Raw genomic sequence first — 25,340 nt, forward strand, 5'->3', positions numbered from 1 at the left:
TCATGGTGACTTTAAAGCATTATTTGTTTTTTCTTATATTTGTTCTACTGTTTGTTTTTTGCATCTGTTCTTATTTATAATAACAAAGATAAAAGAAAAAATAGCTATATTGTGATATTGTAATTATCATTAAGAAAAGAACTGGAGGAAAAGATGCAAAGCTGCAGGTGATTTGCTTTGGAACCTTCAGAAAACTTATAACTCGATTTTTCTTAAAATTGACTTTGCCGACTCTATCGACTTCAAACGCATAGCTCAGTCATTTTCATCCGATTCCAACAAATCATACATCATTCTGAAGGCCATTTACAGGAAAATGTAAAAATAAAAATATTTCATTTTTGAAGCACAGCAAAGGTCACATGACATATTATGTCAATCTTTCACTCATAATAAATAAGCAAGCAAGATTATTTCTGCTTACCTTCTAAAAAATAATGAAGTGCACAGATAAATTATTTATAATAAACACTACAGTATTCCATTAAAAAATAATAATTTTCAATTTTGATTTCATGGTGACTTTAAAGCATTATTTGTTTTTTCTTATATTTGTTCTACTGTTTGTTTTTTGCATCTGTTCTTATTTATAATAACAAAGATAAAAGAAAAAATAGCTATATTGTGATATTGTAATTATCATTAAGAAAAGAACTGGAGGAAAAGATGCAAAGCTGCAGGTGATTTGCTTTGGAACCTTCAGAAAACTTATAACTCGATTTTTCTTAAAATTGACTTTGCCGACTCTATCGACTTCAAACGCATAGCTCAGTCATTTTCATCCGATTCCAACAAATCATACATCATTCTGAAGGCCATTTACAGGAAAATGTGAAAATAAAAATATTTCATTTTTGAAGCACAGCAAAGGTCACATGACATATTATGTCAATCTTTCACTCATAATAAATAAGCAAGCAAGATTATTTCTGCTTACCTTCTGTTATTGAGATGGATGAACCTCCATGATTGTGGGCTTCATCAAAATCGTGGAGGATAGTTTAACTTTGAAATCGTTTTTAGCATCCAGTCTTCACTGATGTTTGCTCAACCCTCTTTATTCAAGTCCAAGTATGGCGCGAACTAGTTAGTTGATGACGGTGTTTATTCTCGCGAGATGTAAGAAAGGATAATTGCTTCTAATGGGAAATTTTGTCAATAAAACAGTGAATTAAAGATATAAAAATGTATGTAATATGAGACAAAATCTCTGGCATTATACATGATTTTTTTTCTGTAACATTTTTCTTTTTATTTTAATTTTTTTAGTTAAACATGGCTGCATTTCCAAACACTTTCGGCCCGTCTGAAATCGCATACTTATTAGATATTACATTTAAATTTACTTCACGACCGTTTAAAAAAGTGCATTCTATACAGTATGAATATGAGTATGGATGAAATTCGGACATACTACATCCGCCATTTTGTTACAGTCACATGATCTATCTGCGTCAGTTGTGTTGCTTCACTTACATCAAAGTCCCTTTAAGGCATTTAAGGTATTCTATAGTCTTTGCTTACATTCATAAATCATTTCCTGTGGCCTCATAGTAAAATGTCCATCGTATGTGCACTTCAGAATGCTGACAGAAGAGGTAGGTCACCCGGGTACTTTTCACGTACTATTTTTCGAATACTATGAATTCGGACATACTACTCACCTCACATACTGTTTTTCGCATAGCTACTATATAGAAGGGAAGTATGCGATTTCGCAGCGTTTGTCTACATTCTTCTTCTTGACTGACGGTGTGATGTCAGATCAAGGGTCTCTCCCTTCAGGGTGACACACTCACTCCGTTAAAGATGGATGTGCAGTGACAACACAACCCTGCGCTGCTTGGACGAATAGCACTGAATATGTATAATGAACAACAATGCAAGTGCTAATATTTAGCATTCATGCACTGCACAGAAGTAAGCCTGCTTTCCTTAATGAGATGCTGTCATAAGAATCACATGGGTTTAAACAAACAAGTAGGCTACCATATGCAGTAACACAGACCAGTCTGACAAATCTGGTTCAAATATGATCTCACACACAAACCTGTGAAACTAATGGCATATGTTCAACATCACTGAAGTTATCTGTCGTAATAGGGATGAGTTACCACGTGCCCTACCAATTCTCCTATTACCCATTTCTACTTCTTTTCCACCTGTGCTGGGTCACATTAAGCAGTTATTTTTCCTGGACAAAGGGTTCATCATAGGGTGAGCTGTCTGTCCAACAACCTACTCAGATTTATCTACTATTTGGCTAACCTTGCACTGAACTCACCCTCTGAGATTTGAGCTGACTTCTCCAACACACATGCACTCCTTGACACAGTTTCATGTCCTGATCCCACTCTCAACAGTGTCCATCATTGCCGTTAGACATGCCAAGACTCATTCTTCAGTTGTGTTTTTGGTGATTATTCCCCCAGCCCCATAGCGTACATTATTTATGTTATATAGTTTATCAGAAAGTAACTTTTCCTTTCAGCCGCAAAATAACAGCTGAGTGTAGAATGAAGAATGTGATGTGAATTGGTAATCACATAATTGCAATAGCTGCTTCGTGCCTGTTGTATGTCAGTTTCAGTCCCCAGTGTACTTTAATAACACTCTATTGTCTTCTAATACTGCAGCAGGGATGCACCACATGGAAAGAATTTGAGGGAGAGATGCCGAAAAAACAAAAAACATCTGCCTGTAGATTTGATTTTATGAGGTTACAGTCTTAGATCTCGCATCCAATTTGGCAAATTGAGGTGTAGGGGAAAACTGTCAACAGGCACTGTATTACCTACCCATCTGTTTGGAGCGATACAGCTGTATCGACAGTGAACATCAGCCGTTCAGCTAGGTGTGATTGACAAAGTTGAATAAAATGACAAGTTCTAGATTCGTCTATTAGCCTTCCAGTGGCTGACCCCTCTCCAGTGTGCTTTCCTGTTTAGCAGAGTTAGTGTTATGACAACCCTGCCTAGTGTACAATGAGCTCACCAGTGTTGCCAACTGCTTTCAATTGAAAGTAGCTAAAACTGGTAGCTAAATGTCACTAGATGACATCACAATGGCAAATTCACTGTTCTATATAAAGATGAACGTAGATCAGTGGGCAAGATGAGAACTCAGATAAGGTTTGTCCAAGAAGTTGCTATATTTGTCCCCAAACTTTTGAAAAAAATCTCAAAAGGGGCAGGGAAGTCGCTAAATCTAGCTACAAAGTAGCTAAATTGGCAACACTGGAGCTCACGATTGGAGGAATGCTGACCATGAAATGCCTGTGAGTTTTGGCAGAGACAGAACAAGCACATTGCCAGGGACCAACACTTCCCTGTTTTCAAACCAACATGAACACCCACAAAATAACACTCACCAGGGTTTTTTAAGCTCAAATACTATTTATTTGAAGTTGACAGTAATATGAAGATTGACATGCTGGAATAACTTTAAACAAGTCCCATACGGCAAAAAAATATAAATTTTATGTGGCCAAAATATATTTCAAATATATGTGGTAAACAGTACTGCTTAGGTAAATATATTTTTCAAATTCAAAATATATTTAGTTTAAACCAAAATATATTACAAAATATACTTTAAGGAGAAAGAAGATACACTTCCAATCTTAAAAGAAATTGAGTAAATGCAAAAATGTATTTTTTAAATATATGTTTTGGACAGTATTAAAGGCACAATATGTAAGATTTTTTTATTAAAATATCCAAAAACCACTAGAACAGTGTTATATATTTTGCTGACTTGTGTACTTACATTATCCCAAATGTTTCGAAGAATGTTTAAATCCAGAGAAATAAGCAATTTTAACTAGTGACAGGGACCGTGTCCATAGTCATTGTGTCGCCTGCCAATGACGTCATAACTAGGGGTCTACAAAAACCGATCTCAAGCTGATGACGCTGCCGTGAGAGGTTTGGCACGACATGCAGCAGCAAAACCGTCTCTGTCCGGCGCGGGTGAAATAATTATAATGCTGAATATTTCTTCATTAAATAACTTATAAAGTAATTTGAAAACCTGGTGTGAGACGTAATTTCACGGCTGCAAGCGCTGAATTGTTAAATTCACTGAATTGTTTCAGTAAACAATAAATTCACTAATTGTCACTGAAAAGTGACAGCGCATTGTTTGCAGTAAATATGAACATGGATTGACACAGATGTATTAATTACACCATAAATGCATATAATTAAAGTCTACTGTGTTTCACAGTCAACACATGGCTTTTTGGCTAGGTTTAAAGCAGTTGACTGTGGCATAATAAAAGCTCCGCTGCTTTCGAGCCGTGTGTCGCGCTCGTTCAGTGGCCTCGTTTTGCTTCGGCGGCTTTCAGCCTCACCCTGCTTCATTCTACTATGTTAATAAATCATTAGCTCATCCATGAACATGATTTCTGCCCGAGTCCCGTCGGATTGCATCGGCTGTGGGGATGAAGACGACAACTCCCATGATTCCACACTCAGTCACGGCGTCATCAAACTACGCCTTTGTCTATTTGTTTATTTTGAATACGCGCCCTCTAGCGGCGAAAATTACATATTGTGCCTTTAATACATTTAGACTGAAATATAAAAAATGGCCAAAATATAAATGAGAAAATAACTAAAACTTACTGAAATTTTATGTTTATGTAAATCTATATTAGCAACTTTAAAAATATAAATATTTGAAAAAAATATATATATACATTTGCCGTATGTGGTTGAAGACTTTGACTTTTGTTTTTGTGACAAAACTGTTCTTAAAATCAGTGAAAATCAATAAAACTCCCAAGTCACACCTTACAAGGGCAAAATAGCCCTGATGAAAACCTCAGAGCATTCTAAGAACCATTATTAACTGTAACAGTCTGTGCTCCTTGCTATCACAATATCCAAGGAACACGTTCACCTACATGCCTGTGTGCAGTCTAGTATAGGGCAGACATAATAGTTCCTGGGAAAACAAGCCATCTTGACATGCTGTTCCCACTGACCCTTTCACAGTTTTTTTTTGTCCACAAAGCAACAGATTGATGTTCCTGGACGTAGTGCTTGCTTTGCATGAAAAATTGGTTTTGAGGATTTTTCACAGTCAAGCTGTTTCTGAGTTTAAGTCCTGCCTTTGAATGTGTTCATGCAGGTGTAGCTTCCTGAAAACTTGTGGATCTCTTCCAGGGCAGACTGGGGCAAAAGGCTATGAAGAAATCAAGAAGTTATGTGCAGCCAATTGAAATATGTAATATGTAATACATAAAATAATGAATAAAAATGTATGAATAATAATATATTGTTTATATGACAAACGTATATTCTGCTCGGATTCCTTCAGCAGTGATAGTCTCACCTCTTAAGAATGACAAGAAAGTGCATGGTCCATGGCAGGACAACGAAGGCAGTGTTAGTCCTTACAGCATCCACAGTGCGTTCGGCCACCATCTCAGGATTCAGAGGAGGAAACAGCTTAGGGAACCTAAAAGATGAATTCATTGAATGATGGACCACTTTAATTCCAACTAGGTTTCCGTGTTTATCAGCACCAGCAGCTCATTACCTAACTCTCATGCCCTGGAACATCTCTGTGTCTGTATGGAAGGGAAGCACCGTGGTGCAGCCCACACCTGGACAGTCTAGCAGGCCTAGTGTCAGGCTTTCCATGAAGGCATAAGACGAGGCCTTGGACGTGCAGTAGTCGATGGCTCCAGGGATGGAGGAGAGGGAGAGAATGGAGTTAATGCACACCACGTGGCCGTTGCAGAGCTCCAGCATGCGAGGCAGAAATGCTTTCGTGGTCTGTGGGGGAGACGGACACAATTACACATTGTTCTGTTCCCTCAACCATCTTCTGGAAAATCCAACAATAACAATGAAAGCTTCAGAGCTTCGGGGTCAAGAATGTGTTAATTGTCTAGTATTCTCTAGGCTACCTTTGGTGAAAGTCAACAAGCATATTTGACCGGCTCAGCAGAAATATGAGCCCACCTTTTCAGTGTTTGATTTTGAGTCAGATGATGGCTTCTCTGCAAAACTTTATATAAAACTGGCATTCAGAAAACGCCATGTGTTTGAAATCAGAGCAACAATATATTACAGCAATCCTCAGCGTGAGCTACTACTGCAGCTGAAGTCTCAGATGATCAGCTCTTGTTCTCATTGACTATGAATGCGTCCTAAAAAGCATGGCTGTGTAGCCTAGATCTTCCGAGCAGTCCATTTTCTTCGAAACGTTTAACTTGAACTATTCCACTAGTTCTTTTAGGACCATTCGCTTTTGTTTGAGAATCTCTTTTGTATTTTTTTATCTCTGACTCTTCTATGTGAGGAATGTGGTGTTACTTTTTCACTCTTGGCAAAAACATGCTTAAATGCTGAGGAACACTTTCAAGAATTACAGCATGCCAAGTGACTTAACATTAAGTAACTGAAAAATGTTCTGCAAAACACAAAGGAGTATCTAGAGTTCATGTTAGGTTCAAAGCATGGTTACTGTAGTAAGGCTGCGCTATAATAAATTGACAGTCATGCGAGCAGTGAGTAAGTTAAGATATTGATTAGTCTCTTACCCAGAACTGTCCAAGTGTGTTTATGTGCTGGGTTTTCAGGAGTGCGTCATCATCGCTGTCCATCAGACTTTTTCCATGGACAACAGCTGCATTATTGACAAGAATGGTGACATCCCCGACCTGCATGAGACCACATTGCATCCATTTAGAGTAAACTTTACTGCGTGGATAAGTAAAATTATTATTATTATTAGGAAAAGAAAAGATACAATAATAGATACCAAAGTAAAAATAATAATAATAATGATATACAAATATAATATAATTTAAAATATGATTTTATAATATAAAGTGTTAAATAACAATATACAATGTTTAATTTAGGAGACAAAATTGTACCTCATTAGATACCAAAGCAAAGAAAAATATAGTAAAATAATTTGAAAAATAAAATAAAACAAAAAATATTATGTAAATAAGACAATTGTTTCAATTAGGAAAAAACATTTCCCCAAACTGTTACCAAAGCAGAGAAAAATATAATAAAATAATGTAAAAATAAAACAAAAATAATAGCAATATAATGTAAATAAATATAATAATAGAAAATAATATAAATAATCCATTTGTTTAATTTAGAAAACAACATGAACAGGGGTACCTCACAAGAAAGCACTATATATGTGACCCTAGACCACAAAACCAGTCATAAGGGTCAATTTTTTTTTTATTGAGATGTATACATCATCTGAAAGCTGAATAAATAAGCTTTCCATTGATGTATGGTTTGTTAGGATAGGACAATATTTGGCCGAGCTATTTGAATATCTGGAATCTGAGGGTGCAATACTGAGTTGTCCAAATGAAGTTCTTAGCAATGCATATATATATGTGACCCTAGACCACAAAACCAGTCATAAGGGTCAATTTTTTTTTATTGAGATGTATACATCATCTGAAAGCTGAATAAATAAGCTTTCCATTGATGTATGGTTTGTTAGGATAGGACAATATTTGGCCGAGCTATTTGAATATCTGGAATCTGAGGGTGCAATACTGAGTTGTCCAAATGAAGTTCTTAGCAATGCATATTACTAACCAAAAATTATTTGCAACTTTACAGATCTTCTTTATGCACCAAGAGCTTGTAACACTCTAAAGAGAAAGGAAAAAATGAAATCGCATCATATGACCCCTTTAAAAGACTTGAAAATCCCTAGCCTAGACCCTAGTGGCCACAATGGGGGTGCTAGAGAGCACCCAATCTGAAACCCAAAATGTCAAATGAGACACCCTACAGTCTTGTGGATGGATATACCCAAGCAAAAGCCACAAGACTAGCTGTTTGAGACAGGGTCACTCTCTGTGAAGTCCTTTTGACTACAATATCTTTTGAGGTCTCTTGAGACAAAGCGTGCAGAGTGTAATTATACCTTTTCCCTGAGCACTTTGGCTTGCTGGTACACCTCTTCTCTGTTGCCCACGTCGCACACAACGTAATGGCACTCTGTTCCGGTCATAGAGATCTCCTCACATGTCTCCTTTAAACATTTCTCTGTGCGGCCCCACAAAATTACCTGTGGGAGGAAAGTCATGATGGGTGTAAAGTAAATGCAGAACATCATGTACGTGAGCTGAGGGACAACACTCTCCAACTCTGTGATGTATTATACATGATTGCTACACATTGATGTATAGGTGGAGTTCTCTAAGGAGTTACTGAATTAAGTATTTCCTTCTCATTGTACACAAGGTTTAGTGAGAGCAAGTGAGAGTGATAGAGGACAGGGTCAGGCTGTGTAGGTCGGTTAACTCTCTGACTATTAGATCCATCACTCAGCAAGGTCAGCGAGAGGTAATGGACACAAGAATGAGTCCACCCCCTCCCCATCCTGTCAATCTCAATCCACCTCATAAACAAACATACACACATAAAACAGTCACATGTTCTGACCTTCTGAGGAACCCTTCAGTATCTATTCAAGGCTTCTCAAGGGAGAGCATTAGCGTGGGGGAATCTCACAAAACATGTCAAGAACATGTCCGGGTCACCCCAATGGTTTTTTGTTTTTTGTTTTTTTTTGCATTGTGTCAGTACATTCCCCACTTATTCTCACTGTAAAATAAAATATTTCTGCACATTTTAATTGTATTACAGTATTTAAAAAAAATAAATAAAAGCTCCTGGTAACCCTGCATAGGACAAGTGGTTTGGAAACTAAAATAAAATGACATACTGCCTGACTCATGTCCCACCAATGTCACAAACAGCACATGGTGAGTGTCCCATTATCAGTAAAAGTTCAAGCTACAGAGAGCCACCGGGAGACATGGGCAGGGGCAGCCTAACACCCCCTCATTAGTGCTGGCCCAGAGGGGTCAGGCATGGGCCAAAGCCCAGCTGGGAGTATGGGAGTGCCAGCCTCTATTCACCTTTACCTTCCCACCTTTATACCTCATGCTTTATCATTTACATAAACTTTGTAGTTTATGTAATCAATATTTGATCAATATTTAAGTGGCCTAACTTGTGTCTACTTGACTTGACTTTCATACACAGCCTTGGCTCCATTGGCTTTCCGTTTGATTCTGTTCTTCTGGGATTCAGCCTTAAGCAGCCCACACAACAACACAAATGACATCATCAGCCCTGCTCTGCAAAAGCTGGCTGACCTGCCCATGAACTTGGTTGTAGTAGGTCAATCTGCAAGGTGCTTCTCTGCCTACTACACCCCCTTGCAATTGATCCATTCACACACCTACACATGTCGGGCACACATTCACACACATGAATGCAGCACATGCACATTCACTCCCTCACACGCACGCACGCTATTAAAGTAGTGCAGCTATTCCTGACACTTGATGCTTGTGCTTTAGTGTTACCGAGGTATTCATTAACAATAAACATAATAAATAAGATGATTTGTGACGATTCATCCTGGATGTTTTTTCCCTCTCGCTAGGGAAGTATGAACTGCCCTGGAAGGCTAAAGAGTCACACATGATTTGAGTTCAACAAAACAGCCTTGCCTGTCAGCAGCCCATTGTTGGGCATTTGTAAAGACATAAAGGCTTAGGAAACACCTGTGTTTGTGTGCAGGAGGAATATGAAACAGAACTCAGATGAGGGCAGCAACAGGTCACTATACCTTCTGTTGACTGCGCTGACTGGAAAACCACACTGTGCCCCATCAGGACAAACTCGACCATTTCAAAGTGTATATAGATAGCCAAAAAAGGTGTTTACTGCAGTGTGAATAAATCAAGTAAACACAACCCTTACTAGTTCTGCTTGGTTGTCAGTAATGCTGAAATAATAAACAAACCGATCAATTTTAAAGCAGAAAAATGTCCTACTCACAACTTTCTTACAGGCACATTGATCTGAGCTGATTCCTTTTCTATTTCTCTTTCTTACTTTATAACTTATGTGTGAGTATTGTAGGAGTGCTGTCAATTTTTTTTTAATATATATCTTATTTAATCCATGTCAGCAACTGAGCAGTTTTGATAGTGATATTACTACCACCAGGGCGTATTTTCACCTGTCGCCAAATACCTGTCCCTAACGAACAGATGATGTTAACCATAACAACGGTACACCGCTACGGGGTTACACTGATAAAATATGACAAGTAGCCTTATACGTTTAATTTTATTATATGTCTAAATATCACAAATATATCTTTAGTGTTCTGTTTTTAAAAAAGTCTTGTAGAAAACTACGTTTAGCTAATCGTGTTAGTGGCGCCAAATTACAATTTGCTTTGCGCGAGACTGCTTGCGCAAATTCCTTTGAAGTAGGCAGTACTTGATCAAGACTGAAATTCTGAAATCATGCTTACAAAGAGCATGTGAGGAGATAACATCTTCAAGAATAGCATTACACCGAATAAAAACTCTAAAGCAGCCTTACCTTTCTTGCTCCTTGGTCGGCAAACTCCTTAGCCAGGTGACGGCCGATTCCTCTTCCACCTCCAGTGATGAGGACCACATCAGTGCCCAGATCTCTGCGCTTCTGGCGCGTAAAGAAGCGCACGATCGCCCTCAGTAAGCATAAGAAGATCTGGAGAGGAAAAAGCAACGCGCATCCCAGCACCTTCATCTCCATCATGACTTTCAAATAGTCCAATCTTTCTATCGAGTTTGTGGAATAAAACAAGCTCGTAAGAAGGGAGTGTGTTTGTAACTTGTCGGCTGTCAAAAGGCACGCTGAAGTTCTCTGGGTAACTGGAAATGCGTCCTGCTCTCCTGGTCTGTAAGAAGAAAGTCCCTAAAAGTACCAGCAAGTCTAACAAAGCAGGTCCATCAGCGTGCCAAATGTCTTACCTACCTACGAGTGAAGAGCTGTCACATGTGACACACACACTCTCTCTCTCTCTCTCTCTCCCTCTCTCTCTCTTATATCAAGAGGCGGGACGGGACTCTTGCAAGTGTCGTACGAAGATTGAGAGAGATAATTCGTGAAACATTTATTCATATTTTGCGCTGCACTGTTATACTCTCATACGTGAAGTCATGCTGGTCGCTGTTGAACACTTAAAGGGGCTCATCACTGCTGGGAGACTCACATTAATAATGTGCATCTATTTTGTCATCCAATTCTTTCATTTAGGCTATTTACAATATCTCTGCAATTTAATGCTGCTCTTCGACTTAATGTGAAAAACTTCAGTGGACTTAAAAATCACTTATACACTCTCAGAAAAAAAGGTACAAAAGCTGTCACTGGGGCGGTACCTTTTCAAAAGGTACACTTTTTCACCTTTTAGGTACTAATATGTAACTTTACGGTACACATATGGACTCTTTAGGTACAAAGGTGTGCCTTTTGAAAAGGTACCGCCCCAGTGACAACTTTTGCACTTTTTTTTCTGAGAGTATAGCGATTCAAAAAAGTTAATTAAGCAATATCTCACTACCAAGAATCCAAATGTGGCCTTCAAGTGGAAATATCGAGTTCCACAGCTAACGGAACGTTCTCAGTTCTGGCAAGGTTCTCTCTGTGTTATGAACAAACGTCCAGTGACGTTAATAGAACATTTGTTCAAAGTTATGTGGTCTTTAATGATGTTCTTAAAACAGCACAAAATATTATTTATACATCGTTCATGGAGTTTGTCTTTTCCATAGAATGTTTGTTCATGGATGTTCATCTAACGTTTTTTTTTCAATGTTAGGCTACCACATTCAAAAGGGAGGGGTGAAAGTACCATTTAAAAAAAAAAAAAAAAAGTAATTTTAAAAGATAATGTTTTAGACAGATATATTTTGCTGTGGTCAGTAACTCATAAGTGTGATCTATCAATACCAGGTGGTATTTTGTACAAATGTAGAACGACTTCAGTATAATTTCACTTTGAACATAAGTTGCACATTGTTACTTTTGACCCCATCAGTTGGGACTAAAGTAACACAAAAATTCAAGCTAGATTTTTTGTGTTACTCTTGTTTTTATTAAATATGCCTGACTATGACCTTGTTAATATGTAACTGCAAACATATTTTGTCTTTGCAAAAAATTAAATGTTAAATTTCAGTTTCATCAATGTTTCAAAAGTAACCCGACAGTACAAACTTGAATTGTTTAGAATATATATTTTTTTATTGGCTGTCAATCCATTTTATAAAACATTTTTTTCAAAAGTATGAACAATATGAAAATTACATTAAATTAGCATAATATAAATTCTCGACTTAATTTAACAGTAGTCATGTTTCCATCAGTTGTTTTTATGCATAAATTCAAAATGTGCATAAAACATTCATAGGTGGAGGTGGAAAAGATAAGGTATGGCTAAAACCTAAAAGTGACTGAGGTAAATGGAAACAGATTGAGTTAATAAATAGTGACATACAGAAATCAGGGGCAAGTTCAAGCTCAAACCGGTGTGCACCGTTTTGCTACGGTTTCCGGTTTGAACGACATGTTTCCTGGAAACGGTGTGCAACGGGGTTTGAGATGCGTTTTCTCTTGTTTGGTGGGTGTGTCAAACATGTCAGCCCGATTTAAATGTGACTCAAACTTCCGCTCCAGGAGAGAGGAAAAATGGCTGAATCAGACGTCTGTCTGTCTTTCCGACCCTCACTCTTGGCCTATTCTGTTGGTATAATATTACATAAATGTTTTAATAAATGCTGCAAGACACAGAAAGTCACCACATTAGCAGCGGGACAAGAGAAACACTTGTCACTGTAGCGGGACAAAAGTAACAAGTGTTACTTCCGTCCCGACAGGAACTCCTGACATTTAAACCCGATTTACTTTTATACTGAAGAACTCTGACAAGGCAAACTTCAGGAATTGTTACAGTACTAAATTACCTGTAGATTGACCATTACTGTGACACATGAAACGAGAAACACAATTTGTAATTGGAAAAAAGTACCGCTTCAGTAATTTACTTACCGTCCTCGAAAAAAGCTTTCCGGTGTTCTAACCGCGGTAAACTATGACCAAATCACGTGATATTTGCCAGCTCCATCAAGGGTTGCGTTCTGAACGTGCTGTCATAGCTTGAAATGCACAAATGTAGTCAGAGCTCTGAGAAAATCGCTTTGTTACTTTCGTCTCGCGTTACTTTCGCCCCTAACGAAATATTCCCCCCTAACATTCCCATAATGTTTGCAAAATTATAAAATGGAACGTTCCTTTAACGTTTAAACGTTCCCTTAAAACAATTAAAAAACTGCATGTTTTGAACATTCAGAATTAATGTTTTTATAACTAAAATTGGAACATTAGCAAAACGTTCTTAGAACATATTTTTGTTAGCTGGGTCATTATCCAAACCTAACTGATTTATCATGTATATATTATAACTAAACCATAACAGAAGTACTTGTTTTCGTGTCCTTAAATTTTATTGGCCAAAAGGTGTTTACGGCGTTCCAACCCCTCGGTGAATGAGGAAAACGTCATGCATTCATGTTGAAAAATAATACATTCGTTTTCTGTTTTTATTATTATTATTATATTTTACAATTATGTTATATTATTTTATCTATATCCATTTTATGCATGCTAACATAATCATTATTTCAAACAAAGCAAACCGTGAAAGGTGATTAACTATATACATAATGTCTTGTAATTGAAATACAGCATAGAAAATTATTAAACTAATTTTGCATCACTCATTACCATTGACAACCGACTTGTTTGCCGCCATATTTCGCTTCACATCATCATTTACATTTTATACACATTTTTGTACGAAAGAACAAAAGAATTTAAATAAATTTCAAAACTTGCCTTTAATTTTTCTTGTAGCAACACACCTTGTTCACTGCAGAGATAATGACATTGCGCTATAATGCATTACATAGCAGTTTGAGGAACTTCTTAGTACACACCAGCCAAAAGGGTCTATGGACATTTTATGCATAAAAAAGGTATTCGGTCTGAATATCTATACTGTCATCTAGAGGTCATATGCAGTAGGTGAATCTAATCCTCAACTTTAAATTGCTTCTGCCATGAAATCAAGTGATTTTGCGCTCAATAAATATAAGCTCAGATATAAGGAACAACATTAATAAAATGACATTACAATAAGCTGTTTAGAATGAAGAAAGCTGTAATTTATGTCCAGGATTATCTATGTGGGCTGTCCCATTCCACTTCACTCTAATCCTTTTCTGCAACACAGCTGTGCACATATACAATGTAGAAAATGAATTCAAAGCATGAATATGTCATTGTATTGTGACAAAACGGGTGTGGAACAAACTGAGCTGAACCGTAGTCACATGGTTGGGGTGGTCAGGGTGGGTTGAGATTATCGTTCTCATTCTGAGCACATATTGCTCTGCTGAAATCTCAGTCCTGGATTATAGCGTAGCTGCTGGACAGCGAGAGAGATGGCAGAGGAGCTGACAGAGTATCAGAGAGGGTACTAATGGAAAGCGCATCCCATTGTGCTCATGTTAACTCCACAGTCAATGACAACAGCAGCATCATCAGCGAGGGTCCAAGCAAGTCTCCAGCAGAATCGCCAACTGAAAATGAATTAACCGTCATCGTGAGTGTTTATCTAGAATACCTTTGGATATTTCATGTGTAGGATGTTGTTGTGCCTTACAGTTCAGATTTATAGTCTCCTTCTTGATCCTGGGATTTTCTGTTAAAAAACAAAAAAAGCTTTAGTTAAACTGTACAAGTTATCAATAAAAACACATAAAACATAGAAATAAAAAAGCATAGAAATATGTAACCTTAAAGGTGCACTCAGTATTTTGGTTATGTTGAACTTGCTGATATTCTGGTCATCATGGACCTATACAGACATCTAGTGGTGCGGATGCACTATCACGCAAAAGTGAGTTAGCAGTTATTAATGCCATTGTAGACATGCCCTATTTGCATTCAGCCATGATTAATAGTGCTGCAGGGATTTTTGTAGGCCAAAACCAAAAAACAAGTTTGCATTTTAGCACTTCAGGGTTCCATTGTCCTGAAGTCAATGGGTTTTTTGAATGGGTTTTGGTTAAATGCATAAAATAAGATCTGTGTTTAACACAAGCTCAAGATATTTTCATATTTTATTCTACAACATAAAATACATTAGTAATACCCCCTTTTAAAGCTTTTACATTTATTGAAAAAGGCGGTTGCTAATAAGTGACTAAATGGGACTATAGAGGTTGCCATTAAACGTCATCACGTCATTGCTGGTCATGTGATCTCAACATGGCAGCCGGTTATGCATGTTGGTATCACAAACTGACCATACACTGTTTGTGCGCTGTTTTTTTTGCCTACTGATCAAACACGTTGATGTCTTTTGAAAATAAACAGCTAACAGCGATTATATATCACTAAACAGTAATTACTGGGTACAAACAAAATACTGTAAGAAATAAGAATGTTTGGGAATGGTCTGAACATTTTAATGCATGCGAGTGCTGGATAAAGACAAAACACACTGAGTGTCAGATGTGGATCCAGTATTGTGAAGCAGACACATCTTAGGTAGAATGCGAACAGTATGAGGCATCTGAGTGTTGGCTACAGACCACATGAATTGTGTGTGATGCATCTGGTATACGGACCAAATACTATGAGGCGGGTGTGAGTGTTGGTAGATCCCAATGGGTTTTGGACCGTGCAGCGATACATGGAGCCGTTGAGCTCAGCTGGGACTCTCTCCAGAACCAGCACTTTCCCAAATCTCTCTTCACTTCCATCCAGCAGAGGTCCTCCCACACGTGTCCACGTGAACAGAGGCTCTGGAAACACTTTATTCTGTAGCACATAGAGAAAAACTAAATATTCATTCAAAACTTCAGATATTTAAAACATTGAGCATGGTTATACCCAACATAACACGCAGAGTATATAGTTTATATTTTTCTGCATTCAAGTGTGAAAAATTACAAACAAAGTATTAAATATTTATGAGGAGTTGCTTGGGAGACTCTTTTTAATCATACATTTGCTAAACACCACTGGCAGTATTCATTTGCTCATATATATTATACTTGAAGAGAATATTAAACAGTTTTCAAAAGAAGCTCTCAAAGACATTTAAGGTCTACTATAAATCATCAAAAGCAACTTAATTATTTAGTTCAACATTTCCAAAAGACATTGGTAGGCATTATAATGTAAAACATTAGCTGCCGAGACAAAAACATGAATCACTGCTACTGTTAAGTTGCACTGTTTACAAATAATTAGTTTACACCACTTTATATACTAGAAACATTTCTTCTTTTATGATTGTACCTCTTTGGGCCCCATTTGGAATCCCTCCACTTTAATGTGAACCGTGTCTCCCACTTTCGCTCTGCTTGGTGCCACAGAGAGTTTCGGGCCTTTTGGAGCAGCTTGAAAAACAGTGAGAAATAAAACTGTTGTCAATATGTCAGTGGAGGCAGAGAGTCAAGGTGTTCCATTACATACAGTATATATATATATATATATATATATTTATTTATTTTAAATTTTTTTTTAACCGGTCAGAAATGAACAGAATTTAAAAAATTGCTTGTAAATGTCTTATTATTCTATATTATCATCAAATCTTGGATTCAGTATTTTTGTCAACTTAGCTTGTTCAACCAGTCAGTAACTTGCATTAAATATATATATATATATATATATATATATAGATATAGATAGATTACATTTAAACGTGTTGCTAAATTTGAAGATTAAGTGAATGTTAGATGACAGTAAAGGCAATCTAAATGTCAAAACAGGAAAAAGGAGCAAACATAATTCAAATATTAAATAGAAAAACTCCATAATAACTAATATATTGTGCAACCCTAATAAACATACTTAAACAGACCCCTCAGTAACTGTATTTGGTAACGTAAATAAACGGACACTCACAGAGCGTAACCTCTGCCTTCATGGGCATGGAAAGAGCCGGGTGCTTGACTTCACAGGTGAACAGAGCCTCATTGTCCAGTTGTGGGTTCAGGTGCCAGGTCAGCATAGCTTGGACCTCCATAGTACCGTCATGCAGCTCAGACTGTGTATGGTTGAAATAGTACAGCGGGCTTGAGCTCAGCACCCAGTGGGGAAACTCTCGGCTGATCACAGTCTCTGGGATGACCTCTGTGGTGGGACTGGGTTCCTCCTGACCAGGGGCTCCAGACATGTAGCTGCGCTGTGGCCGGTCCTTATCCAGACGCACCGGCTCGCTGTAAGGGCCCAGGAAAGAAACAGACTTCTGCACTTTTGTATCATCCAGTTCTCGGCTGATAAGCGGCTGGTTATCCATGGCAGAGAGCAAGCCTCTGTTTTCCACTTTCTCAGTGGACGTGAAAGGATGGACTTCAATAAGTTCTCCATCCCTCTTGAAGTACACCTGAGTTTGGTATAGAAATAATTACAAAAGGTTACAACTAAACGGCAATGAAACACATTTCCATTTAAATAATCCCTGCTAGGTACATGTCCATCTTTATTTAGGTTTTAATTTAGAGCTTGTATTTTATTCTTCTACTAACCACGGGGGCAGGTTTTCCTCCAGTTACAATGCAAACAAGCGTGAAGTTTTGAGCCTCGTAGCGACTGAAGCGAGCTGGCTGATTTGCCGCCTCAACAGATATTGATATTGGTGGAGCTGAGAAAAACAAGACACTGAAAACTCATTAGAAATCGATAGCTTCACTACAGTAATTCAAAGAGATAAGGAGAGATGACAGTGCGGCATTCAAAGTAATTATTAGTATCTTTCTCTCAAGGGCACGTTTGTGCTTCAGACCGCAAGCCAGGAGATCCTTATTTAATGAGCTTTCAGTTTATAAGCAAAGTGCATTAGTAGGCAAGATTTATATCACAATAGCAGCATCTCTTGTTTTAAGTCAGTAATCCATGCAAAATCTTTCTGATGATTTCTTAGCTGCCATTAAATGAACTCTAGCTCGTGGTATCTCACTTACTCGTCATGGCATATTACATCCGATTGACACATTAATTTACAAGTGCATGCAGAGGGAAATTGCATGAATACCCTGCTGAATATTCCCAGATTTTATGGGCATGTAGGTACTTGCACAAGCAATTAAGAAAGAGAGACTGAGAATTTGAAATCTTGTCCTGGTTTTGACACCAAAAAGATATACACGCTGTTATTATATTATTAAGCTAAAAACTGCTGAATCAAAATAAGCATCTTAAAGTAGTTAATCGTGAATTTTCCATTATCATTATTATATTTACAGAATCCTTTCAAATAAGGGAAAAATGCTCACTGGATTTTTATTTCAGTGATTGAGGTTAAAAATATAATTCACAAAAAAATAAGAATTCTGTCATCTTTTACTCTCCCTCTTGTTGTTCCAATCCTCTTTCTTGTGAGGAACTCAAATGAAGATAATTTTGTCCATACAATAAATGTCAATTTGGTCCAAAGTTATTGTTCTTCAAAATTATTTAGTGTTATGCAAAAGAAAGAAGTTCATACAGGACAGGAGTAAATTATGACAGAATTTAAATTTTTGGATGAGCTATTCCTTTTAAAGTCAAAGGCTAAGAGTTATTATGGATTTTATAAGAGTTATTGTGGATTTTATGTTAATACAACCAGATACTAAAGCACATCACTATGTTATGTGTATGACGGTTTATAACTAGAACCTACACATGACATTAAGAGTGATACTCCCAGATGCCAAGACCACCTTCTCTCTGGATGCCCTGTCATAGATCCCCACATGGCATTCATATGGTCCATCATCTTCCATCTGAACCTCAGGGAGCCTGTGAACAGTGAGGAACAATCTGTCTAAACACATAACAGCAGTCATAAAAATAGCACTGTGCGTGCTGAGAGGAAAGCCAAGTAATATCCACTATAAACTGTGCTCTGCTGGATATAACTATAACCTGACAGTTGACTGGTAAACAAGGTCCTCTCGTCTGCGAAAGTCCTCCATGTGAGAAAAATTGGCGTTGAACATGGCGTCGTAGGTGAAAATTTTCTGTTTTGACGTTCCACCTTCCGTCACCTTTGAAAACAATGACAATATACTATCATGTATTGGGTAAAAGTAAGTTAAGAGAAATAATTTGGCATTTACAAATGAAGAGTTTATTTGCAAAAAACAGATAACTCCGCTTTTAACAATTTTCAAAAATCCTGTTTTTTCATTGTGCATTCCAATTAATCTCAATCAAACTGCAGTTGGGTTATTTTGATTAGGTTAAAAAATAACTAAAAAATACAGCTAACTAACACAATAAAACGCAATAAAAACATGATAGCATAATAAAAAACATGATTTTTGAAAATGTAAAAAAACGGAGTTATCTGTTTTTGCAAATAAACTCTTCAAAGGTTTCCTACTTACAGTAAATGTTTGGTTATTTGCAATAATTCACTTTAAATGTCTAGCTGTCGTCTGGACTCAATCCTGCTTAAAAATGTATGAATTTCTTTGAATAAGATAACAAACTCCAGCATTAAAGGGGTCATATGATGCTTTTTTAAAGATCATTATTTTGTGTATTTGGTGTAACAGAATATGTTGACATGTTTTCATGTTCAAAAAACACATTATTTTTCAAATACTGTATATTATTGTAGGTCCTCTATGCCCCGCCTCTCTCAAACGCTTCGTTTTCTACAAAGTCCCTCCTTCCGACAAGCGCAGTCTGCTCTGATTGGCCAGCTGACCCAGTGCATTGTGATTGGCCGAACACCGCAAGCACTCATCGGAAATGTAACGCCCCTTACCATAATCGCGAGCTTCATCTTTCAAAATAAATGTAAAGACAGTAAATAATGTAATTAGTTTTACCATCAGTCCAAGCCCGAAAGGGGAACAGAGTTGCGTGACAGACACAGTAATGATGCAGTACACAAGCCGCGGTTAAGACAGCTGACTCTACTGTGATGTGACGCTGTCTCTCTCTCTCTCTCTCTTTCTCTCACACACACACACACACACACACACACAGAGTCTTAACTTTGATAAAGAATATCTCTTTGGTTTTGAGACTTTAGTCTTTGCAACTTCAGGGATCTTATCTATGCACAATCAGCTTGTAATACTCCAAAGAGAAAGGAAAACTTGAAATCGCATCATATGACCCCTTTAAAGCAGTTGACATCTGTGGTGCAAGTTCTTGAACAGTAAGTTCAGAAATAACTTATTTTTAACCAACAGAAATAACGTATGGTTTTTAACCAACTTTTAGTGTATGTATGAAGTCAGATTATCTCATTAACTATGGACATGATCCATTAACATCTGACAAACCACATTTACATTTATGCACTTGGCAGACATTTTGGTTCAAAGAAACTGCCATTGCTTTTAAGATTCCGTTTTTATCAGTTCATGCATTCCCTAGGAATCAAATCAATTACCTTGTTGTCCAATATGTCTTACTTTTGAAAAATATAATAAATAAAAATGTTTGATGTTTTGTTATCAAATGTATACATTTTAAATTGTGGCTTGAGTGTCCAAATAGTTTTGGGACCACTATTAGTATGTGTGACCTTTGTATGATTTCCAGTGGAGGGGGAGAGATACAGAAAAGCTGATCATTTATGATTTTCTTAGTAATTAAATAAACATATGATAAATTGCAAATGATGTGGCAGAGTCTTTTTTTTAAATGTCATAGAAATATATTGGCATACTGATGTGTTTTAATTGAATGTTTTATCCGTTGGATCATCAATCCTGCCAAACTTATGGCTCTGTGTGACGACAAAATGAAAACAGCTTGTCTTAAAATCACTGAGGCGTTCACTCTTAATCCTGAATATATTTTCATATTTTTGACAGCTTCTGTTTTCACAACGTCAGTTTGCCAACAGAACAATAACCTACAAGAGTTTGAAAAGGCACAAAATCTAGCACACTGAAAAACAAGTGATTTTTTTTTTCAGGATGCTGAAAGTAAAAGCGTATCATGCAAAGATGAAGCTCGGACCCCACTTACCCGAAACCACACAATCTCTCGTAAGTTGCCATCCGTCCTGAAATTGCACTTCAAAGTCACTGTGTCCCCCATAACCACAGGAGGGAGAGGCTCAATGGTGACTGTTAAATAACCTGGAAAAAGATAGCAGTGTCACTTTCTGAATGCATCAAATTGCACAGCCCTCCTTTAAAATCCATTCAAATTACCAGCAATGAGTCCCAGCAAAATTACAGTACTCACCTCATTTCTGAAATCATCAAGTCATAAGTTAGCAAAACTGAGTGCTTTTGAAGACCAAAATATAAATCTCCCCCAAGAGAGGTCATACTGCAGTGACAGTGAAATTATAGCATATAATGAGCCCTTGATCCAAGTTGTGAATATTTCAGATCAAAAAGCATGATTGCAAAAACCAATATTAATGGATGTTTTGGGAAGTCCGCAAGAAGATGTCTCAGTGCTATGTTTCGTTAATTTTTAATCTCCTCACGGCAAGAAATAACAGACTTTCATCAGCACATACCTGACAGGTATATCTGATTAGCCATTATTCAACAACCTGTGCTTGTAATGACATTGATCTATAAAAATTGTTCCTACAACAATGTTTATATTACATGTGACATGTTGACATGTTAGAATCAAAAAATTTTTTGCTCTCACCTATGATAAAACAAAAAAGCAAAATAAAGTGCATAAAAAACCCAAAAACAAACTGCTTGAAAAACCACTGATCCAAAAAGATTGACCTAAAATCTATCTATTTTGCAGACAATGTTTCTAATATCAAACAATTTTTGCATCGATTTACTCTCACTTCTATAATTAAAAAAAGAAAAAAAACTTTAATAACAGACTCTCATCAGTGCATACCTGTCAGGTGTGCCTATATTGTAATGTATTGTCTGTTTTGCAGCGAATGTTCCTGTTTTACCTCTTGATGAAACGAAACAAAACAAAACAAAACAAAAATCAAATGCAAAGAAACATAAGGAAAAGAAACAAAGCAAACAAAGAGAAACAAAACACAAATCAAAGCAAAGCAAAATAATAAATGTAAAGAAACAAAATAAATGTAAAAGAAGCAAAGTGAAACAAATCAAAACTAAACAAACAAAACACAAAAATACAAAGCAAAACACGCTATAATGCTACACAATAATTCAAAATTTAAAGAAAGTAAGAAACAAAGTGAAACAAAACATCAAAGCTAAGTAAAATAACAAATGGTAAATAAACAAAAAAGTACAATTAAAAGAAGCAAAGTGAAACAAATCTAAACAAAAAACAAATCACTGCAAAATCTACTATAAATACTACACAATTAAACAAAATGTAAAGAAACAGAAAGTAAAATGAAAAGAAGCAAAGTGAAACAAATCACAAAACTAGATACAACAAAACAGGAAAAAAGCAAAGCTAAATAGACTACACTATAAATGCTACACTATAAATCAAACACCCATCTGTTAAGAATGGATTTGAAAAAATGTTGCACACCCACATTGTTCAGTGCATTACAGTATTACATAATGGCTGTCACAAAGATGGATTATTTGTGTAGTTTGATGCTTCAAGATCTAAAGCTATATTTCATCACTTCCAGGTCTTCCCGCAATCAGTGCTGCCAGAGCTGTGTCCCTGTCCTAATAAAGTGAAAGGGCTTAGTTTAAAATTGTTACTCATATTTTTACCAACATCTGATATTGAAAACATGAAATGCCTTTGTATGCTGAACAACCATGCAAAGCAGCCGTGTCTTGCTGAGTGCTGCAGTTCCATTGAAACAGTCACCATGTACCGAGCACAGGCATCAGAGTGGGAGGCAATCGGCCTATAATCTGTCACAAATTCACTGACCTACAAAATCCCACTGCTCCACCGTATTGGCTTTTAAAACTGTGACGTCAGTGAATGGACTATTTTTTTCAGTGTATGTGTGTTTTTTCTTTCCCTAATCCATGGTACATTCTCCATCAAACAACTCTGCCCCACATGCAGCACAGGACACTGGGAATGTCCTGTGACCCTCAGGCATGCACTTCTTTATGCCGTCCTTTACTGAGCAGATGCTACAGAGTGTCCTTTAGGAGGCATAGTGAGTGGAGACCATGTCAATTTTGAGGGTTTATGACAGTCCCACACCACATAAGCACCTTTTATAGACTGCAATAATCTTGGAAATCACAGAAAATCAATCTCTGGTCAAATGTCACAGTTGGTTAGGAATGTTAATGGTGATGGGCAAGGATTAGTTGGGCTACTGTGATGATTTCAGTAATCTATTTGATTATGTAAACATGCATAAGAGTACATCAAAGGTTAGACTGTATTAAAGATGTCTAGTGTGCTAACAAAAAGGCCATTTGTGTTATCTATGAATATGATAAATAAATTATACAGTCTGAAACAGTGGACTTCTGTGTTGAATTGATCAAAAATAATCAATGACATCAGTTAAACACTGAATGCTAGGTCACCATAAACAATTAGGGAGCTGTGTATTCTTTCCTCACATCCATATTCACATTAACATCCGAGCAATACTGGTAATGACTTATTCATGAGTTTGCCCCAGTCTTGAAAATGTATTTGCTGTAAAGTCATGATCTTTACTAAACTGCTATGAGTATCAATATAATTTACCCCCGTGTAACTTTCAATTCTGTCAACCTTTCACTCCAAACCTTATTAAACAATAGCTAAGTCCAAGAATCATGCTATGCATCATAATAAAACTTGAATATGATATCTGTTGCAAAGCATTGGAGAGAGGCTTAAATCACATTCATATGATTACAAACAATGAAACACTTCTAATGATGCACTTCTGAAAGCTTCTGTACCTCTAACATGATCTGACCGGTCACATTAAGTGCTTGACTCAAGTGAATGAGACATGACATGATGCTAGGCAGCATTATTGAGTTACAGTAAAGAGTTTGATGGCTGCAATTACTGATTAATGCAAAGAACAAGCACTGTCTCTCTTATACATGCATAGGCTTGAAAGAAATAATGAACGACTTACCCTCAAATGAAAAAAAAAAATGCATTACATAACATTAAATATTTGCTTGCTCTGTAGACACTACTGCACTATTGTTCTGCAATCAATGATCTTTAATTATTTAAGAGTGCAGATAACCCCTCATAAAACTGGGTCAGGACAAAAGATTAAGCTTTATCCTCAAAATAACCACCCATTAAAATCATTAAACAAGTGCACCTGAGTTTAAAGGACAAGCCACCTCAATCTAGAAAACATTCAATCAATACAGCATTCATATAGTGTGGAACAGAATAGCCTGAGGCTGTAAATATAGTGCAGATGTGCTTTAGGTGGTTTGGTATTGACACCCTACTAAAATCTTTAAAACAGTACAGTATAAAGTTAAAGACATATATAAATTTAGTCCAAAGTGCGACTCTTAAAGTGCAGAGTTTGATGGCTGCAATTACTGATTAATGCAAAGAACAAGCACTGTCTCTCTTATACATGCATAGGCTTGAAAGAAATAATGAACGACTTACCCTCAAATGAAAAAAAAAAATGCATTACATAACATTAAATATTTGCTTGCTCTGTAGACACTACTGCACTATTGTTCTGCAATCAATGATCTTTAATTATTTCAGAGTGCAGATAACCCAGCATAAATCTGGGTCAGGACAAAAGATTAAGCTTTATCCTCAAAATAACCACCCATTAAAATCATTAAACAAGTGCACCTGAGTTTAAAGGACAAGCCACCTCAATCTAGAAAACATTCAATCAATACAGCATTCATATAGTGTGGAACAGAATAGCCTGAGGCTGTAAATATAGTGCAGATGTGCTTTAGGTGGTTTGGTATTGACACCCTACTAAAATCTTTAAAACAGTACAGTATAAAGTTAAAGACATATATAAATTTAGTCCAAAGTGCGACTCTTAAAGTGCAGAAAAAATATCAATATGCCATGACTTTATCACATTTACTGCTGACTGCTCATATCATACATAATTCAAGTAAAACTTACCTATAACGAAGTCCAGTAGGTCAGCACACAGGAACAAAGATAAAGTAATTATACTCATCTCTTTTGTCTTATTTTAATATCAGTCAATGGCACAAGAGTGTCAGTATTCCATCTTAATATTATGTTAATGTCATCCTCCGTACAAAGCTGAAATATTGACTATCTCGTCGCAATTCTCCCTGTGATTTCTCATGGTGTCCTTCTAAGGGAGCAGCAGCAGCAGCAGCAGCATCTCTCTGGGCTCCGTCGGGCGGAGATTCACCAAAGCGACAGATTTGAATGAATTCATTCTCTCGTGCGCGCGCAGTCACTGACTGGGGGGGGGGTCACGTGACAAGAGTGATGCTAGAAGACTGACACAATGATGGCGGATCCAAAGCGCAACTTTTGTTAATAAAACTTTCATTTATTCGTTTAATA

At 36.9% G+C, this 25,340-nt stretch overlaps 2 protein-coding genes across 2 annotated transcripts; both read right to left on the bottom strand.

Moving 5' to 3' along the window:
* Positions 1–4,710: 4,710 nt before the first annotated feature.
* On the bottom strand, positions 4,711–10,818 carry LOC107712670 (short-chain dehydrogenase/reductase 3-like). The gene is made up of 6 exons (XM_016517977.1): positions 10,416–10,818; positions 7,930–8,073; positions 6,557–6,676; positions 5,548–5,786; positions 5,341–5,466; positions 4,711–5,190 (listed from the first exon to the last, which is right to left on the bottom strand). Exons 1-6 carry the CDS (start codon positions 10,611–10,613, stop codon positions 5,106–5,108), a joined length of 912 nt encoding a protein of 303 aa, XP_016373463.1. The 5' UTR covers positions 10,614–10,818; the 3' UTR covers positions 4,711–5,105.
* A 2,922-nt stretch (positions 10,819–13,740) lies between these two features.
* Positions 13,741–25,181, bottom strand: LOC107712688 (immunoglobulin superfamily member 21-like). Its single transcript, XM_016518004.1, has 10 exons — positions 24,921–25,181; positions 20,916–21,028; positions 18,846–18,967; positions 18,601–18,719; positions 17,465–17,580; positions 16,842–17,322; positions 16,230–16,330; positions 15,554–15,746; positions 14,584–14,622; positions 13,741–14,500 (listed from the first exon to the last, which is right to left on the bottom strand). The coding sequence occupies exons 1-10, from the start codon at positions 24,976–24,978 to the stop codon at positions 14,424–14,426; spliced, it is 1,419 nt and encodes a 472-aa protein (XP_016373490.1). The 5' UTR covers positions 24,979–25,181; the 3' UTR covers positions 13,741–14,423.
* Positions 25,182–25,340: the final 159 nt, after the last annotated feature.

The sequence above is a fragment of the Sinocyclocheilus rhinocerous genome, unplaced genomic scaffold, assembly GCF_001515625.1.
Source record: "Sinocyclocheilus rhinocerous isolate Xijiao unplaced genomic scaffold, SAMN03320098_v1.1 scaffold418, whole genome shotgun sequence".
NCBI classification, from domain to species: domain Eukaryota; kingdom Metazoa; phylum Chordata; class Actinopteri; order Cypriniformes; family Cyprinidae; genus Sinocyclocheilus; species Sinocyclocheilus rhinocerous.

What these genes read in the sequence shown, in the direction of transcription:
- LOC107712688 (XM_016518004.1), bottom strand. Translation starts at nt 24,978, where the DNA reads ATGAGTATAATTACTTTATCTTTGTTCCTGTGTGCTGACCTACTGGAC. An exon ending in GTTTACCAGTCAACTGTCAG is followed by an intron (nt 18,720 to 18,845) that starts GTTATAGTTATA and finishes CACTGTTCACAG; the next exon opens with GCTCCCTGAGGTTCAGATGG. An exon ending in GAAGGCAGAGGTTACGCTCT is followed by an intron (nt 16,331 to 16,841) that starts GTGAGTGTCCGT and finishes CTGTTTTTCAAG; the next exon opens with CTGCTCCAAAAGGCCCGAAA.
- LOC107712670 (XM_016517977.1), bottom strand. Translation starts at nt 10,613, where the DNA reads ATGATGGAGATGAAGGTGCTGGGATGCGCGTTGCTTTTTCCTCTCCAG. An exon ending in ACACACTTGGACAGTTCTGG is followed by an intron (nt 5,787 to 6,556) that starts GTAAGAGACTAA and finishes TCTCCCCCACAG; the next exon opens with ACCACGAAAGCATTTCTGCC. An exon ending in TTTCTTGTCATTCTTAAGAG is followed by an intron (nt 5,191 to 5,340) that starts GTGAGACTATCA and finishes ATTTCTTCATAG; the next exon opens with CCTTTTGCCCCAGTCTGCCC.